Source organism: Myxocyprinus asiaticus, chromosome 23 (genome assembly GCF_019703515.2).
Source record: "Myxocyprinus asiaticus isolate MX2 ecotype Aquarium Trade chromosome 23, UBuf_Myxa_2, whole genome shotgun sequence".
Lineage (NCBI taxonomy): Eukaryota > Metazoa > Chordata > Actinopteri > Cypriniformes > Catostomidae > Myxocyprinus > Myxocyprinus asiaticus.
The window spans coordinates 16,394,123-16,412,626 of record NC_059366.1 but is presented as its reverse complement, the minus strand read 5'-3'; the positions used below and the strand labels follow the sequence as shown (position 1 = coordinate 16,412,626).

General features: G+C 38.5%; 2 protein-coding genes across 2 annotated transcripts; both read left to right on the top strand.

Moving 5' to 3' along the window:
• Positions 1-270: 270 nt before the first annotated feature.
• On the top strand, positions 271-11,117 carry bbof1 (basal body orientation factor 1). Its single transcript, XM_051651937.1, has 12 exons — positions 271-311; positions 482-734; positions 818-883; positions 1,545-1,688; positions 1,784-1,864; positions 2,998-3,068; positions 3,209-3,353; positions 9,486-9,838; positions 10,246-10,386; positions 10,490-10,591; positions 10,809-10,871; positions 11,011-11,117. The coding sequence occupies exons 1-12, from the start codon at positions 271-273 to the stop codon at positions 11,105-11,107; spliced, it is 1,557 nt and encodes a 518-aa protein (XP_051507897.1). The 3' UTR covers positions 11,108-11,117.
• A 4,224-nt stretch (positions 11,118-15,341) lies between these two features.
• zgc:123321 (Protein YIPF5-like) lies at positions 15,342-17,097 on the top strand. Its single transcript, XM_051651847.1, has 6 exons — positions 15,342-15,518; positions 15,650-15,769; positions 15,903-16,024; positions 16,178-16,323; positions 16,499-16,680; positions 16,827-17,097. The coding sequence occupies exons 1-6, from the start codon at positions 15,505-15,507 to the stop codon at positions 16,987-16,989; spliced, it is 747 nt and encodes a 248-aa protein (XP_051507807.1). The 5' UTR covers positions 15,342-15,504; the 3' UTR covers positions 16,990-17,097.
• The last annotated feature ends 1,407 nt before the right edge of the window (positions 17,098-18,504 follow it).

Below are 18,504 nucleotides of genomic sequence, written 5' to 3'. Positions count from 1 at the left end.
TAATCAAAACAGCACAACTTTTTATTCTGAAATTATTTGTTGTTTTTATATATATATATATATATATATATATATATATATATATATATATATATATATATATATATATATATATATGATTATTATTATTAGTATTGCAAACGAGTAAAAATTGCCGGTCTGAGAAAGCCGTAAGCTGGTGTGTGACCGTCTCTATGGCAACATGTGTAAACAAACTACTGCACGAGGAACTTGTATTGAGCACTGAACAGCTGAGTCGAGCATAGAACGATGCCGATTAAAAAAGGGAAAAAGCCAAAGAAGGGAAAGGGGTGAGTAAAAACATCTATTGCTCTGCCTATTGATAATAATATATACTTACATTTGTTTGTGAAAAAAAAAACTGTTGATAATTAAATTATTTGAAGTGTATTGTGTATATAATGTATGTTCTTGCGAAATAGCGAAAAGCTTTCGTATTTTTTATTGGTTTTCCATACAGAAAAGGAAAGAAAGATGGCAAGCAAGAGTCCAAACGGGATACAGAGTCCGACATTGAGAGGGCGAAAGCCAACGCGGCTCTGTGGGAGGCCAGGTATGATATGACCGAGACTTCACGCATTGAGTATCATGAAGCAGCTCGAAGACTGACCAAAACCAACGAGCAGCTCACAGATCTACAGCACAACACCGAGAAGCACACCATTAATGTCATTGCTGTTCTAAGGGGAAAAGACCTGGAAAATGAGGAGAAGGTATTTTAACACAGAGGGTCAATGTATAGTAGCATTTGTTTGTAATCATATTCTTATATACTGTTAATGTATTATCTTCGCAGATTGCTGCATTGGAACAACAATTACAGCTTGAGAAAACAAGGGCCTCTCAAGAAAAAGAGAATTTGGTGAGTAATGCCTCTGTGTTTCCAGTTTGTTCCTTGTGTGGGAAAGCAGGAATATGTTCTCATCATAAACAAGAGGTTTATTAGAGATACAGCTGATGCAGAAGGTATGTCACATTTGAATCACAAAAAAAAAAAAAAAGTCCTTTTTTTACTATAAATTCTACTGCCTGCCCAGTAAGTGGCGATATGCTCGAAGAATGCAAATTGCCAAAAACAGAAGTAGAAGAATGTGAAAGTGAAAGTGGAGATTAATAGCAAAAAAGGACTTAAATATTGTTCTGTTTCTCACCCACTCCTATCATATTGCTTCTGAAGATGAGGGTTTAACCACTGGAGTCATTTTGATTACTTTTATGCTTACTTTATGTGATTTTTGGAGCTTCAAAAATGTGGTACCCATTTACTTCCATTGAATGGACCAACAGAGCTGAGAAATTCTACTAAAATCTTCATTTGTGTTCTGCTAAAGAAAGAAAGTCATACAGCACATCTGGGATGGCATGAGGGGGAGTAAATGATGAGAGCATTTTCATTTTTGGGTGAACTATCCCTTTCAAAATGTTGTGTTGCATGCACAAAGATGTCAAGAATAATTCTTTCAATTGTGAAAAGGAGCTGACTAGTCACCCTTGTAATCTTTTTCACTGATTGGTCATTACAGATCACTGAGTATACGCTGAAGATGGGTGAGCTAGAGAAGACGTTTAAGAAGAAATCTAGCGAGTTCAGCATGATTGAAGAGGATCTTAAGATCATCAGTGAGTTCCATAAGAAGAAGCCCCAAATGGAGCAAGAACTTAAAAACGTAAAATACAATTTATTGATTTCATGTAGTCAGTTATGTAGAACTGTTACAATAAAGCTTTAAGTCTATTATAATGTCACCATTGTATTGTACAGATGAAAGAAACTATGGACAATGCAGACCTGGAACATAAGAAAATGCTTGCAAGAATGGAGCAAAAGTTCTTCAATGAGAAGGTATAAGGGTAGTTGATGCATAACGAGTCCATGGACTTTTTGTTATGAATATCAAGATTTTAGGCTTAAATGTATATGAATTATAAGGGAAAGTGTATATTTTAGGTCCTGTAACTGGTCACTATTTTAGAATAGCACAATTTTAATCACCGTTTCGCATTCACTTGTTCATTTTAAATGGTCCTGCGGATTGACAAATGAATGTTTAAAAGTACAGTACATTATATTCCATGTAGTCTCTTATTTAACATGAGACTGTATAAGCTGCATGCATAATAATAATAAATTAATTAACACAGTGCTGTTTAAAATAGTTTTAGATTTGCCCTTTTAAAGGTAAAGTTCACCCACAAATGAAATAATTTACAATCTTATAATTTACTCACCCTCATGCCATCCCAGATGTGTATGACTTTCTTTCTTCTGCAGAACACAAAGATTTTTAAAAGAACATTTCTGCTCTGTCGGTCCTCACAATGCAGGTGAAAGGTGACCAGAACTTTGAAGGCCCAAAAGGCATTCTAAAAGTAATCCATTTGACTCCGGTTGTAAAAAATAAATTTCTTCTGAAGCGATATAAAAGGTGTGGGTGAGAAACAGATCAATATTTAAGTCCTTCTTTAAATGTAAATCTACACTTTCACTTTCACATTCAGCCACTTATATATTGATATATTATATTAAATATTAAATATTGATCTGTTTCTCACCCACACAACTATCATATCATATCATATCACTTCTGAAGATATGGATTTAAACACTGGAGTTATATGGATTAATTTTATGCTGCCTTAATGTCTTTTTTGGACCTTCTGAGTTCTGGTCACCATTCACCTGTGTTGTGAGGACCAACAGAGCTGAAATATTATTTTAAAAATCTTTGTTTGTGTTCTGCAGAAGAAAGTAAGTCATTCACATATGGGATGGCATGAGTTAATGATGAGAATTTTAATTTATGGGTGAACTATCCCTTTAATAAATCAAAAGTTTATTTCATTTAGTAAACAATAGTTTTAGAACTACTTATATACAGTATAAAGAGGAAAAACACATGGCGTAACAATATACAGTATATCTGTCATCCTTAATGACTCTCTCTGTCTCCCTCTCCCTATATATTTTGTATTTAGGTTCACCTTGAGAAAGAAGCTGAACAAAAGATTGCTGTGCTTGCAGAGAGAGCCCACAATGAAGCAATTGTGTAAGTATCTTCTCCATCTCTCCCTGCTCTCCCTGCATCCTAACAGCACTTTACCCTTCTACCTGATGCCATTGGAACTGTTTGTGAGATATATTTACATGTGGTAATTGAGATGACATCTTCTGCCTTGGCCCCATCAGACATCTGGATAATGCTTCTCGCTCGGTGTTCAAGGAGAATGTACGTTTAAATAAGGCATTGGGTTACCACATCAAAGAGGTTGAGGATCTGCGGAAGAGAAATGCAGTGCTGGCCGTGGAAAACGACACCCTTACTCTGCATGAGGTGACAACACAACACCCCATAGTTACCATCATAAAACAGTTGTGCAACTTATAGCAGTTCACTACATATAAACTACCAGTCATAACTGCTCTACAAAGACAAAATGCAGAAACTATGCCAACACTAAAATTTATGAAAATATATTTTTAAGTTTTTGATTGAATTTTGATTGATTTTATTTTATTTTTCATACTCTGTTTTCTCTGAATCTTAGTATAGTTGAGCAAAACCTCTGTCACAGGACAGATCATAGACTATGAGACTATGAAATTTCAGTCTTAACTTAGCATTGACTTAATGTGTAGTTACTGCGTTTTGCCTTTGCACAGCAGTATAGTTTGGACACGCTTTACTGATTTTATGCTTCTTATGATCTTTGAAACCTTTCGATTTAAAGACTTTCGCTTAAATGCTTGAAGTAAATTTGTAGACAAATATAAATGGTGCCTATGTGTGAATTTATTTTAATTTATTTATTATAATTTATTTTATTATTTATTATTTGTATTACTTTTTCAATTGATGAGATGGACCAGATTGATACAAGTGCCCAGCTTCAATGGACCCTTTTCATAGACCTGTCATCCCTTTCCGCCTTATTTATCGGTGTAAATCCATCAAACATTTTTAAAATTGGTTTAAATTTGATTTCTTCTGTTTTTGTGAATGTCTCATACTAAATTGTTTCAAACTTCAGTCAAAATCTAACATAAAACAAAGGCAATCTGAGTAAACACAAATACAGTTTTGAAATTGCTCAAGATGGCGCCGAGTATGGCTGCTGCGTTGCGAGCTCCGACACAACATAGAAGTGTTTTGTTTGTTCTGTTTTTTGTCTTGGATGTTGTCTGCCTTATTGTCTACGACAGACAAACACTTTTGGACATTGGTTCAGCAATTTCACACCGTAAACCGGACTTCAAATTTCTCAATGCCGACCCGCTGTTTACAAACACGGCAGCGGAGCCCTTTGTCTGGGCAGCACGGCCGCGGAAATGCAATAGGAAAAGGGCAAACAGAGCCGGCATTCTCATCAGAGTAAGACGCCGCGCAAATCGACCCCTGCTACCCACTATTCTACTGGCAAATGTTCAGTCTCTGGATAACAAGCTCTGCGAGCTGAAAGCGTGGATCTCTTTCCAACGAGATACGAGGGACTGCTGCATTATCTGCCTTACGGAAACTTGGATGTCTGCGGAGATTCCAGACTCAGCCATTGAACCTGCGGGGTTCTCCGTGCACCGAGCGGACAGAGCGAAAGACCTCTCGGGTAAAAGTAGAGGAGGTGGTGTATGTTTTATGATCAACAAATCCTGGTGTGATCAGAGGAACGTACATTCTATCAAGTCTTTCTGCTCTCCTGATCTGGAATTTCTCATGCTTCTGTGTCAACCATTCTGGCTACCAAGGGAATTCACAGCGGTCATTATCACAGCTGTGTACATCCCGCCACAAGCCGACACAGACCGGGCACTCAAGGAACTGTATGGGAGTATAAGTGAACAGGAAACCGCGCACCCTGAGGCCACGTTCATTGTGACTGGGGACTTTAATAAAGCCAGTTTAAAATCAGTCGCACCAAAATACCATCAGCACATTAGTTTCAACACACGAGGGGACCGGGTTTTGGACCATTGCTACTCTCCCTTCCGGGATGGCTACAAATCCCTCCCCCGCCCACCATTTGGCAAATCGGACCACTCTTCCATTCTGCTTCTGCCCGCTTACAGGCAGAAACTGAAACAGGAAGCATCCACCCTCAGAACGATCCAGTGCTGGTCGGACCAATCAGACTCTACGCTACAAGACTGTTTTGATCACACTGACTGGGAGATGTTCCAGTCCGCCTCTGATGACGACATCGAGCTTTACGCTGATAGCGTAATGTGTTTCATCAGAACGTGCGTAGAGGACGTGGTTCCGACCAGAACAGTACGGATCTATCTGAATCAAAAACCATGGATAAATAACGATGTTCGCGCGGCACTTAATGCGCGGACCTCCGCTTTTAATTCCGGGAACGCGGAGGAGCATAAACAAGCCAGTTATGCCCTCCGAAAAACAGAAATCAGAACCGCAAAACGCCAGTACAGGAGCAAGATTGAAGGACAGTTTAACACCACCAACTCTAGAAGCATGTGGCAGGGAATTAACATCATCACGGACTTTAAAGGGAATAAAAACTCCGCCATGAACACCGATTTATGCTCGTTTCAAGGGAAATAACACCGCCCTTGCGGAGAGAGCTCTCGCGGCTGAAGCTACAGAGGTTAGTTCACTCTCCATCTCTGTAGCAGATGTAACCCGATCCTTCCGACGGGTGAATATCCGCAAAGCCGCGGGCCCAGACGGCATTCCGGGCCACGTCATCAGAGCGTGCGCGAACCAGCTGGCTGGTGTTTTTACGGACATTTTCAACCTTTCCCTCTCTTTGTCTGTAGTCCCCACATGCTTTGAAACATCCACCATTGTGCCTGTTCCAAAACAATCAAAAATCACTTGCTTAAATGACTGGCGTCCTGTTGCTCTGACCCCCATCATCAGCAAATGCTTTGAGAGACTAATCAGAGATTACATCTGCTCTGTGCTGCCTCTCTCTCTTGACCCGCTGCAGTTTGCTTACCACAACAACTGCTCCACTGATGATGCCATTGCATCTACAATACACACTGCTCTCTCCCACCTGGAAAAAAAGAACACTTATGTGAGAATGCTGTTTGTAGACTACAGCTCAGCATTCAACACCATAGTGCCCTCCAAGCTAGATGAGAAACTCCGGGCTCTGGGCTTAAACAGCTCGCTGTGCAGCTGGATCCTGGACTACCTGTCAAGCAGACGCCAGGTGGTTAGAATAGGCAGCAACATCTCCTCATCACTGACCCTCAACACTGGAGCCCCGCAGGGCTGTGTTCTCAGCCCACTACTGTATTCCTTGTACACACATGACTGTGTGGCAACACATAGCTCCAATGCCATCATTAAGTTTGCTGATGACACGACGGTGGTAGGTCTGATCACTGACAATGATGAAACAGCCTACAGAGAAGAGGTGCACACCCTGACACACTGGTGTCAGGAGCACAACCTCTCCCTCAACGTCAGTAAGACAAAGGAGCTTGTGGTGGACTTCAGAAGAAAAGACAGAGAACACAGCCCCATCACCATCAATGGAGCACCGGTGGAGAGAGTCAGCAGCTTCAAGTTCCTCTGTGTCCACATCACTGAGGAACTCACATGGTCCGTCCACACTGAAGTCATTGTGAAGAAGGCTCATCAGTGCCTCTTCTTCCTGAGACGGCTGAGGAAGTTTGGAATGAACCGCCACATCCTCACACGGTTCTACACCTGCACTGTAGAGAGCATCCTGACTGGCTGCATCTCCGCCTGGTACAGCAATAGCACCGCCCACAACCGCAAAGCACTGCAAAGGGTGGTGCGAACTGCCAGACACATCATCGGAGGTGAGCTTCCCTCCCTCCAGGAAATATATACAAGGCGGTGTGTGAAAAAAGCTCGGAGGATCATCAGAGACTCCGTCCACCCGAGCCATGGGCTGTTCTCACTGCTACCATCAGGCAGGCGGTATCGCAGCATCAGGACCTGCACCAGCCGACTCCATGACAGCTTCTTCCCCCAAGCAATCAGACTTCTGAACTCTTGATCTCCCACAATCAAAATACATCAGCACTGCACTTTATTACCCTTACTCTTATATCTCACACCGGACTGTCATAAATTATATTATTATTATATTATATTCTCTCTTAACAACTGACTATCAGCCAACAGCCTGAATGTCAATACAGTACAATACTGTACATTCTATATATACTATATATACTTGTTTATATATTTTTATTTTTTATTTTTATTGAATCTGTATCTATATAGTGCGTATTGTATACTGTACAGTGTATGTTATTATTTGCATATTGTTGAGTGTAATTATGTGTATATCAGATGTTTAAATTGTGCTGTGTTAATTTGATGTTACTGTAAATTGGTACTGTCTCATCACTGTCATGACTGCTATGTTGATCGGAACTGCACCAAAGAATTTCACACACCATGGCACTTGTGTATATGGCTGTGTGACAATAAAGTGATTTGATTTGATTTGATTTGAAATGATAATGTTATTTATTGAAGCAAAAAAGTTATCCAATACCAACCAAAATTATTTGCCCCCTTAGTTACTAAATCCCCAAATCTATGAAACTGCATTCATAATGGGGTTCAGCTGGACTAGGCACACCCAGGCCTGATTACTGCCAGCCCTTTTCAATCAAATCAGCACCTAAATAGAACTTTTTCAGCAGCATGAAGTTGGCTAAAAGGTCTCACCCAGTAGCACACTATGCCAAGGTCAAAAGAAATTCCAGAAATGATGAGGTAAAAGGTGATTGAAATACATCAGCCTGGGAAGAGTTACAAAGCTATTTCAAAGGTTCTGGGACTCCAAAGAACCACAGTGAGAGCCATTATCTCCAAATGGAGATAGCCGACCTTCCAAAATACCTCCAAGAGCACAGCGATAACTCATCCAGGAAGTCACAAAAAAGCCAAGGACAACATCCAAGAAACTGCAGGCCTCTCTCACATCAAAGAAGGTCACTGTTCATGGCTCCACTATCACAAAGACACTGGCCAAAAATGCCATCCATGGAAGAGTGACGAGGCGAAAACCCAGAAAGACATTAAGGCTCGTCTGAATTTTGCCAAAACACACCTTGATGTTCCTCAGACCTTTTGGGAGAATGTTCTGTGGACTGATGAGTCAAAAGTGGAACTGTTTGGAAGACAGGGGTCCCGTTACATCTGGTGTAAATCAAACACAGAATTCCACAAAAAGAACATCACACCTACGGTCAAGCATGGTGGTGGCAGTGTGATGCCGTGGGGATGCTTTGCTGCTTCAGGACCAGGGTGACTTGCAATAATTGAGGGAAACATGAATTCTGCTCTCTAACAGAAATCCTAAAGGAGAACATCTGGTCATCAGTCCATGAGTTGAAGCTCAAGTGCAACTGGATAATGTTAGCAAGACAAGGATCCAAAGCATAGGAGTAAGTCCACCTCTGAGTGGCTCAAAAGAATCATAATTAAAGTTCTGAAGTGGCCTTGTCAAAGTCCTGACTTGAACCGATTGAGATGCTGTGGCAGGACCTTAAACGAGCAGTTCATCCTCGAAAACCCTTCAATGTGGCTGAACTAAAGTAGTTCTGCAAAGAAGAGTGGGCCAGAATTCCACCACAGCATTGTGAAAATCTGATCTTGGAAGTTATCGGAAGCGTTTGGTTGCTGTTGTTGCTGCTAAAGGTGGCACAACCAGCTATTAAGTTTAAGGTGGCAGTTACTTTTTCACATGGGTGATATAGGTGTTGGATAACTTTTTTGCTTCAATAAAAAATATATATATATTTGAAAACTGTATTAACAATTTAGTATGAAAAATACACCAAAATAGGGAAACAAATCAGGAACGGGGCAAATACTTTTTCACAGCACTGTAACATTGTACTTTGTATTATATTACCCTGGAAGTAGTTTTGAAAAATGAGTTACCACAGATGCGATGAGGCTTCTAATGCAGCTGCTGAGAGAGTGACAGAAAATTTACTTCTGACTATCATAATCCACCACTCTCTATTTTTTTCTTCATTTGAAAAGTTGTGGCAATGTAATAGTGCCGTTTTTCTTTTGATGTTGGAGCAAATGGATAAGCAAAAATTATATTTGCCGTGGTCTACCATTCACTCCCATTCACAGCTATCAAGGTTTACCCTGCATTCCTTTACTTCTGCGTTCCAAAGCCTGGAAGTGTGAAAAGGCTCCATACTGTTTATAAAGCACCCTTGGTGGCACCACATGAAGTTGGTTGAAAGAGTGTGTAGAGTTATAGTCTAGACAAAGGGTTTTAATTTGTTTCCATTTTTGTTCACTACAAAATACCCATACTTCAATGTGTGTTATTTCATAGTTTAGATAACTTTACAATGAGTAAGTGTGTCCAAACTTTTGCCTGATAGTGTACAACTAATAGACAATGAAAACTACGTAGTTTGCCTATAGAACAGCAACCACTGGAAATGAACAATTTAAGTGGAACCCACAGTTTCATTGCCCCCTCAGGAGAGGAGTCAGCTGATTATGAATGACACAGTATCTCAGATTATGACCCAACGGAGCACAATTTCGGATCTCAAGACCAAGGTATCCACCCTGGAGCAGGCCCTGGCCAGCATGGTGGCAGAGTTTGAATGGAAGAAGGCTGACATCAAGCAGCTTGCTGTGGTCAGAACTCAGGCCAGCAGTGTAGAGCTGGACAAACTCCAGAAGCTCCTGAGCATAAGGGAGAGGGAGCTGAGCCGAGTGAAAAGACTAGCACGCAGCGTAGTGGAGCAGCGCACAGACATGGAGATCCTCTTCCACGAGGCTCTGAACCAAGTGAAACAGGAGATTCTAATGGAAAGACAACAGCACAGGTTAACTTCATATTTGATTTTAGAGATAAATAGCTAGTTAGTTCACCCAAAAATGAAAATATTGTCATCATTTACTCACCCTTATGTTGTTGTTCCAAATGCATATGACTGTCTGTCAAGGAGATTTTGAGCAGAATCTTAGGGACTGACAGCCTCAGTCACCATTCACTGTCATTGTATGAAAAAGATGCAAATAAGAAGTGAATGGTGACCGAGAATAATATTTTGCCTGATATCTCCTTTTGTGTTACGGAGAAAGTCATACATGTTTGGAACATGAGAAAATGAGTAAACGATGACAGAATTTACATTTTTAGGTGAACTGTTCCTTTAACAAGCAAGAGTTTGAGTTAAGCTACATGCACTATTTTTAACAGTGAACCATTTAGATGATACTGTGTTTGCAGACAGGAAGCAGAGGTAAATCGTAGCAGGAGGATGAATGAGGTTCTGTTAGGTAAAAGGGAGTACGCTCACATTCGAACTTTCAAAAAAACTCCCCACAGTACCAACAGCATTTCTACAGGAATGGAGGAGGCTGAGAAAAGGTATGGGTCTTTATGCCCAGTTTGTGTTTCGTTAGAAAACATTGTATTAGTTATTTACTACCTGAAAAATCCTTGCAGTAACAACGTCGTGTTCTTTCATCAGCAATCTGAAGAATCCCAAAGTGAAAATATTAGAGATGGTCTGGGAGCAAAGAGAGAGAGTGCTCAGACTGCTCTTTGCTAAAATGAATGACCTGAAATCCAAGTAAGCATCTTCTAGTAGATACTAAATTGTATTTTGGATGACAAACAATTTACTGTAGAAGTTGCTATGCATTCATGCTGCCTGTAGTGTCAACAACCAAAAAAAGTCTTCCTCCCAATATCATTTAGACTTCTCAGCTTACTGGTAGCACTCACTCAAAGGTGCAGCAGATGTATACATTTCTCTGGCATCTCTGTGTTTTCTACATCCCTTTAAGGAAACCAACACATGCTCTAGCTTTGACAGAGTCTGAAGGGAACCAGTGTAGCAGCGATCCAGGGTGAGACATTAACATGCCAACAGATTCAGTATGTTTGGTTTTCTGCTAACAATAAAGGTTACTAAACCAGGGGGGTCTTTTTGTTCTGCTTCATCGCATGTAATTGCATAATGCATTGATCTTTCTGTACTCTACACAGGAATGCAGACGAGGAATCTTATGCAACCTTTTTAACCCAGGCACCAGTTTCCAATATGAGCTCCAGTACTAACTTCAGTGCTCTGCCAGACTTGTAGATCACCTGACCTCATCACAGTATCTCAAAAGAACCTCAAAATCTCCCAGATGAAAATATTACAAGTTTTTTGCATTCAAAGGATCTGTCCTACTTTATTGATGTATAGACCATTTCAAGGGCTATTCGTCAGTTTAATGAAGTGAAATCTTTGTTCCATGAACAGTTCCTACTAGTTGTCTTACTCATTAACACAATTAACGTTACTTATATTAACACGATTGTCATAAAATGCCATTATTAAAATGTGGACCATGTGGTTTTTGTGGCTGGATGCTCCCTGGATGCCTGGAACTAACGGAAATTAAAGTGTTTAGATCTTTGAAAGAGCAACCGCAAATGGACGCATGAACCGCTGAAGTGAAGATAGACTGCTATTTACATGCAATATTAAAGGAATGTTCCTGGTTCAATACAAGTTAAAGGGATAGTTCACCCAAAATGAAAATTCTCTCATCATTTACTCATCCTCATGTCATCCCAGATGTGTATGACTTTCTTTCTTCTGCTGAACTCAAATGAAGATTTTTAGAAGAATATTTCAGCTCTTTTGGTCCATACATTACAAGTGAATGGGCGCCAACATTTTGAAGCTCCAAAAATCACATAAATCAGAATAAAAGCTATCCATATGACTCCAGTGATTAAATCAATGTCTTCAGAAGCGATGTGATAGGTGTGTGTGTGAGAAACAGATCACTTTTACATTCTTCCTCTTGTGTTTTTGGTGATTCACATTCTTCATGCATATCACCCCCTACTGGGCAGGGAGAAGAATATCTAGCAAAAGAAGGACATAAATATTGATCTGTTTCTCACCCACACCTATCATATCACTTCTAAAAATATGGATTAAAACACTGGAGTAATATGGATTACTTTTATGATTCCTTTATGTGATTTTTGGAGCATCATTCACTTGCATTGTACTGACCTACAGAGCTGAAATATTCTTCCAAAATTCATAATTTGTGTTCTGCAGAAGAAAGAAAGTCACACACTTCTGGGATGGCATGAGGGTGAGTAGATGATGAGAGAATTTTCATTTTTGGGTGAACTAACCCTTTAAGCTCAATCGACAGCATTTGTGGCATTATATTGATTACCACAAAAATTAATTTCGACTTGTCCCTCATTTTCTTTAAAAAAAGCAAAAATCTGGGTTACAGTGAGGCACTTACTATGGAAGTGAATGTGGCCAGTCTTTAAACATTACAATACTCACTGTTTCAGAAGTGTAGCCCCAAGACATAAAGAATATGCATGTAAACATGATTTTAGTGTGATAAAATCACTTACTAACATTTTCTGTATAAAGTTATTGCCAATTTTACAACTTCGTTTCCATGATGATGTAATGTCAACAAAGCCTAAAATCCTAAAACAACTGTAAAAATGGCAATTTAAACAAATTTACAGCTCAAAAAATACACAAGTTTTAACAGAAGAATTAATGCAAGTGCTTTTATAAAATTATAAGTTTCATATTTCTGTGTTTAAACCATCAGAAATTGGCAGCATTTGCTTTCATTGTCCTCATTCACTTTGTGACAGTGCCTCACTGTAACCTTGATTTTTGCTTCTTTTTTTTTTTTTTTTAAGAAAAGGAGGAACTAGTTTACATTAATTTATGTGGTAATAAACATGATGCTGCAAATGCTGTCGATTGATCTTAACTTGTACTGAACCCGGAATGTTCCTTTAACAACTGTAGCACACATCTTATCTCTGGTAGGTGAACAACATTTATACCAACTAATTGTAAGTTTGATAGGTAGAGCTCTAAAAGTGACTATAGATCGCTCCCATTATAATGAATGAAGCTGCATAAGTAACTTACTATTACATTTAGTCATTTAACAGATGGAATTAGGAACACAAAAAAAGAAATCCTTTCCATGCCTGCAGGTCACGCAGACAGCTTCATTGAACAGCTTTATTGATTACACCGATCAGCCACAACATTAAAACCACCTGCCTAATATTGTGTAGGTCCCCCTCGTGCTGCCAAAACAGCGCCAACCCGCATCTCAGAATAGCATTCTGAGATGATATTCTTCTCACCACAATTGTACAGAGCGGTTATCTGAGTTATCGTAGACTTTGTCAGTTCAAACCAGTCTGGCCATTCTCTGTTGACCTCTCTCATCAACAAGACATTTTCGTCCACAGAACTGCCGCTCACTGGATGTTTTTTGTTTTTGGCACCATTCGGAGTAAATTCTAGATACTATTGTGTGTGAAAATCCCAGGAGATCGGCAGTTAAAGAAATACCCAGCTCAAAAAAAAAACAAAAAAAAAAAAACAGCCCATCTGGCACCAACAATCATGTCATGGTCTAAATCACTGAGATCAAATTTTTTCCCCATTCTGATGGTTGATGTGAACAATAACTGAAGCTCCTGACCTGTATCTGCATGATTTTATGCACTGCAATGCTGCCACACGGTTGGCTGATTAGATAATCGCATGGATAATTGTTGGTGCCAGACGGGCTGGTTTGAGTATTTCTGTAAATGCTGATCTCCTGAGATCTCTAGAAAAGAACATCTGATGTTCTTTGAGAAAATATGTTAACTCAGAGCCTTATTTAAAGGATCTGTATGATACCGGAAGTGCTCCAAGGCCAGTAGTGTTCTAGTTCCTTTGATATTGTTTACATCCTTGAAATGGTCTGTATGTAGCTACATAAAGTTGGATTTGCATGTACTGTAAATTGTTAATATATAGTTTTGTTAGAATACCAGGATGTATTCTTATCACAGGGTCACAGACTATCAATACCACAGCTTAAAAAGTATGAAAAATTAACTTGTTTTTATTAGAACGTGTAGCAATGCCTGTATACCAACACTGTTATACTAACATTGAAGCACTTTCATCGATTACACGTAAGGGAAGTTGGATAAAGTAGGTTGCTCACTTAACTCAAGTAGAGACAGTATTCATATGGAAACCAACTGAAAATGTTTTTCTTAACAGACCGATTTAAATTTGTATATGATTTAATATAACAGAAAATGTATTTAACATGGCCAAAGTTTGTGTACACCAATCAGTTTTATATTGCTGATTTTATGTGACACCTGATTCAGTTTGGGGCTATTGAGATGAGCCTTTTACTGAATACACTGTAATTATTATGTAACAGCAGAATAATATATGCCAACCTACACAGTTACATACAGAAGTTGTTTTGTAATTGAAAATATTAACAGCATTGTTGAAAAATAATGTGAGTCAAAATGATTTTTGCAGTAATAGACAGCATGCCACAGTTGCATTTAACCCGGAATATTCCTTTAATTGTTGAATGCAGAGTTTAGCTCATTACCTTTTAGTGGGCTAAAATGAGCTAAAATTTAACATTTTAGTGGGAAGAAGTGTGTTGAAATTGTAATAATGTAAACTAACTGGGTGATTCCGACAAAACCTGTCAAGAAAATGTCCTACACCCCAAATCAATACATCAAAATAAATAAGTAAAATAATAAAAATTGTATTTTGCATAAAGAAAATGAAGCCTTCATTTAAGACCATTAAGATTTTTGCATAGTGATATTTTCAGGACACTTATGCACATTTTACTCCCCAATTCTCATTAACAATGTGCCTGGATGTTTTACTTTTACAATTCCCATTGTTTTCAAGGATGATTCTCATTACAGTTCTTGTTTTACTGAATTACAAGGGAGTACTATGATACTATACAGTTTAAATAAATTATATAATTATTTTCACATTGCGGTAATAATAATTTAATTTCTGTCTTTTTTCTGAGAATTAGGGGGGAATAAAATGTGCATAAATATAATGAAAATAATGTCACTATATAAAAAAAATGTAATGACCCTAAAATTAGGCTTTGTTTTCTAAATCAAAAATATTATTTATTGTTTATTATTATTAATAATATAAAAAATGTAATGGCCTAAAAATAGGCTTGGTTTTCTAAATAAAAATATTATATATTGTTTATATATATAATAATTATTATTATTATATTATTATTATTATTTTATTTTTTATTTTTTTTACGATAATTTCAATTTAAGCTCATTTTGTATTAGCAAATAAGAAATATTTTTTTCTATAATCATGTTAAAAGAATCACCTCTCTTGCACAGATAATCTACGATATAAGTTGTGCAAATGTACTGAACAATAAGAATGGTCAGCATGCCAGCAGTCAGTGCATGAGTGCTCAGATCTGTAGATCATAAGGATGGCTTTACAAGATTACCTCCCAGCAGAGTCACAGTGCTTCTAATGTCCCTCAAGTAAATATAGAAGACTATTAATATCTCATATACACACAACAAACAGCTGCTCAGTGACCAAGTAAACCCCCATTACAAACAAATCAAGTTCTTCTAATCAAACCCAGGTTGACTTCAATGGACATGCAAAGGTAGGAACTTGTTCAAAAGTGTATTTTACACTAACTGAGAACTGTATTCTAGCACTTGCCTGCCTCCAGAACTGGTTCTTACAGTGTCAACTTGGGCATTCCTATGTGACATGCCTCATTTTATCAAGCAGCATGGGAGACTTTCAAAACTTTGAACAAGACTTCTATCAGTCTGGGTATTATATGGATGGCCAGCAAGAAGAGGTATATGGCTATGATCCAGGCTACGTCCATCCAGAATACCATGATGTGTAAGTGTAACTGCACCAATTGCATACATACAGTATGTTTCCTATACAATTTCAGCTCATGTGTGATGTGTTTCTGTGTGGAGTCATGTTGGTGCAGTTGTAGAGTTGTAATTGTTCACCGTCTGGTTGGCAGTGACAGTGCTGCACCCTCACCAGATGAATATACCACTCAAGGACCTACTGGGCAAATGTTCCAGCCTGTAGCACAACCTGGGCAAACAGACTCATATGAGGAGGAACCGCCACTCTTAGAAGGTACTCTTACAAAAAAAGATTTATGATAAAGATAATTGAATACGTAGTAATTTTTTTAATGTAATAGTCTAACCATTACAGAACATAATTGAATCTGCAAAATCAGCAAACAAATAAAAACAACTGTAAGTGTTTGTGTGTTTTTTTCCCCAGAGTTGGGCATTAACTTTGACCATATCTGGCAGAAGACTCTGACTGTGTTAAATCCACTGAAGCCAGCTGATGGTAGTATTATGAATGAGACAGACCTCACTGGCCCTATTCTCTTCTGCATTGCCCTGGGAGCCACACTTTTGATGGTATAAACTACACCTTGAACCTTTGGGCAATACCATTTCACCAGAAGTGAAATGGTGAAACCATTAGGTACACAGTGATTTGTATTGGACGGTGACATGTCCAGAGCATAAACCTGTGTATTTGTATATGTGCATGTGCCTGTATTCTGTGTTAGTCCATGTATTCTCTTTGCAGGCAGGGAAAGCACACTTTGGATATGTGTATGGCACCAGTGCCCTGGGATGTGCTGGGATGTACATGCTGTTGAACCTGATGAGTTGCTACAGCATATCCTGTGGATGTGTGGCAAGTGTGCTAGGATACTGTCTCCTGCCAATGGTAGCACTTTCTGCCTTTGCTGTAGTTTATTCCCTTCAGTGAGTATTGACACCTACAGAAACAGTTTGACTGTTGTGTATCCATACCTCAGTGTTTAGGCAGCTGCATTGAAAAAAAGTCAGCAGATGATTTCAATTTCATTGTATTTCAATAACACATGGCTTTGTTGTTTATTTAAATACAGAGGACTCCTAGGCACGTTGTTGGCCTTGTTCGTGATTGGCTGGTGCAGTCTTTCAGCTTCTAAGATGTTCAGTTCCGCTCTTGACATGAGTGGGCAACAGCTGCTTGTGGCCTACCCCTGTGCTCTCCTATACGGTGTCTTCGCTCTTCTCACTGTCTTCTGATCATTCAGTTAAAAATGTTAACATTTATAAGAAAATCACACAAGTAAATAATATCAATGCCCATTCATATTGCATGTCAAAGTGGCAACAAAGCAAAGTTACATTGAATCTTTGTCAAAGTAATAAAAAATAAATAAAAAACTTTAATTATGTCTAATATTTATTTATTGTTACATTATTAAGAACTTGGAGACCTGACAAGATCATACAAACATGTTTAGATACCAGCATAAACAGATGCATACATCAGACAGATACTGGTTACATTGTAGAGCAATAATCTAATGATAAGCTCTCACTCTCTCAGGGATCAAGTTAAATAATGCAGAGGAAGCTGAGCTATTTGACCCTCCAATCTTATTCATTATTGAGTATATTCATGTGTATGAAGGAAGCAGCTGTTTGAATTTAAATTAATATACAGAGTTGACATTTCAAAAACAGACAGATTTCATTTCACCAACAAATATTTTGCAGAATTAAAAAAAAAAAAAAAAAATGTAACAGTTTATAGTATTACTATTATATTAAATTAGCCTTTGCATGTGGGATGTGGACATGTTGTTCATGAAAGGTGTTTCCACTAGGTTCTTTGAACTATTGAATTGAACTATTGACAAAAACTGCTTTAATCAAACAACAGAAGACAAAAAGGTTGGTGTGACCAGGGAGTAAAAACGGTTCAAGGAACAAAAACCGAAAACAAATGAAATTTTTTAGCAGAACATAACCAAAAACCGGAACAAAGTGATTTTCAATTGTTCTGGAGTGAAAACTTTATTTTTAAATGCTGGTAACTGGTAATAACCAGTTAATTTTGTTCCGATAATTTTTTCATGAAACTAAAGGCCCAAACGGTTTATCACAGTAAGTTTTTGGAAGTACACCACTTCATGTTGCCTGAAAAAATAAAACATGTGCTTTGATCCTGAAGGAAACTGCTGCATCACACATTTCTTTGCCTAATTGTCGGTTGTGGATGTCGCATTCTGTGAATGAAGACCTTTTTAACAACTATGTATAATTACTACATATACATGCACAGCTAATCTAGGTACAAGGAAAACATTATTAGAGGTAAAAAAAAAAAAATACTTTTCTCAGTTGTTTCCAAGTCTTCACTGAATTATTGTTAGATATGATGCATTAATACAGATTTGATGCTGATTGAGAAGCAAATCTGTAATTAAAATTATACTGATGCCGCCCCGGGCGGCTGCCCCTGGCGCCCCTGCCTAAATCTGGAGGCGGCATCTTGCCCGGGGTGGAAAGAAGCACCCACTTGAAGTTCACCAGCCATCTCATCTCCAACCACAACCACCACCACCCCCGGTCAACAACTTTTGTTAGTGGGTGGGTGCTGAAGGGAGTTTCGCGCAGGGTGCCATACAAGCTAGAACCGCAACTCGAACTTCTGAACCGGAACGAAAAAATACTGGCTCTGCTCAAAACAAACCAAAATGAAAAACATTTAGTTTTTAGTGACTTTTTCATTTTTTATTGCATGAAAACATA

What these genes read in the sequence shown, in the direction of transcription:
- bbof1 (XM_051651937.1), top strand. Translation starts at nt 271, where the DNA reads ATGCCGATTAAAAAAGGGAAAAAGCCAAAGAAGGGAAAGGG. An exon ending in AAAAGTTCTTCAATGAGAAG is followed by an intron (nt 1,865 to 2,997) that starts GTATAAGGGTAG and finishes TTTTGTATTTAG; the next exon opens with GTTCACCTTGAGAAAGAAGC. An exon ending in ACACCCTTACTCTGCATGAG is followed by an intron (nt 3,354 to 9,485) that starts GTGACAACACAA and finishes TTGCCCCCTCAG; the next exon opens with GAGAGGAGTCAGCTGATTAT.
- zgc:123321 (XM_051651847.1), top strand. An exon ending in GGAACCGCCACTCTTAGAAG is followed by an intron (nt 16,025 to 16,177) that starts GTACTCTTACAA and finishes TTTTTTCCCCAG; the next exon opens with AGTTGGGCATTAACTTTGAC. An exon ending in TGGGAGCCACACTTTTGATG is followed by an intron (nt 16,324 to 16,498) that starts GTATAAACTACA and finishes TTCTCTTTGCAG; the next exon opens with GCAGGGAAAGCACACTTTGG.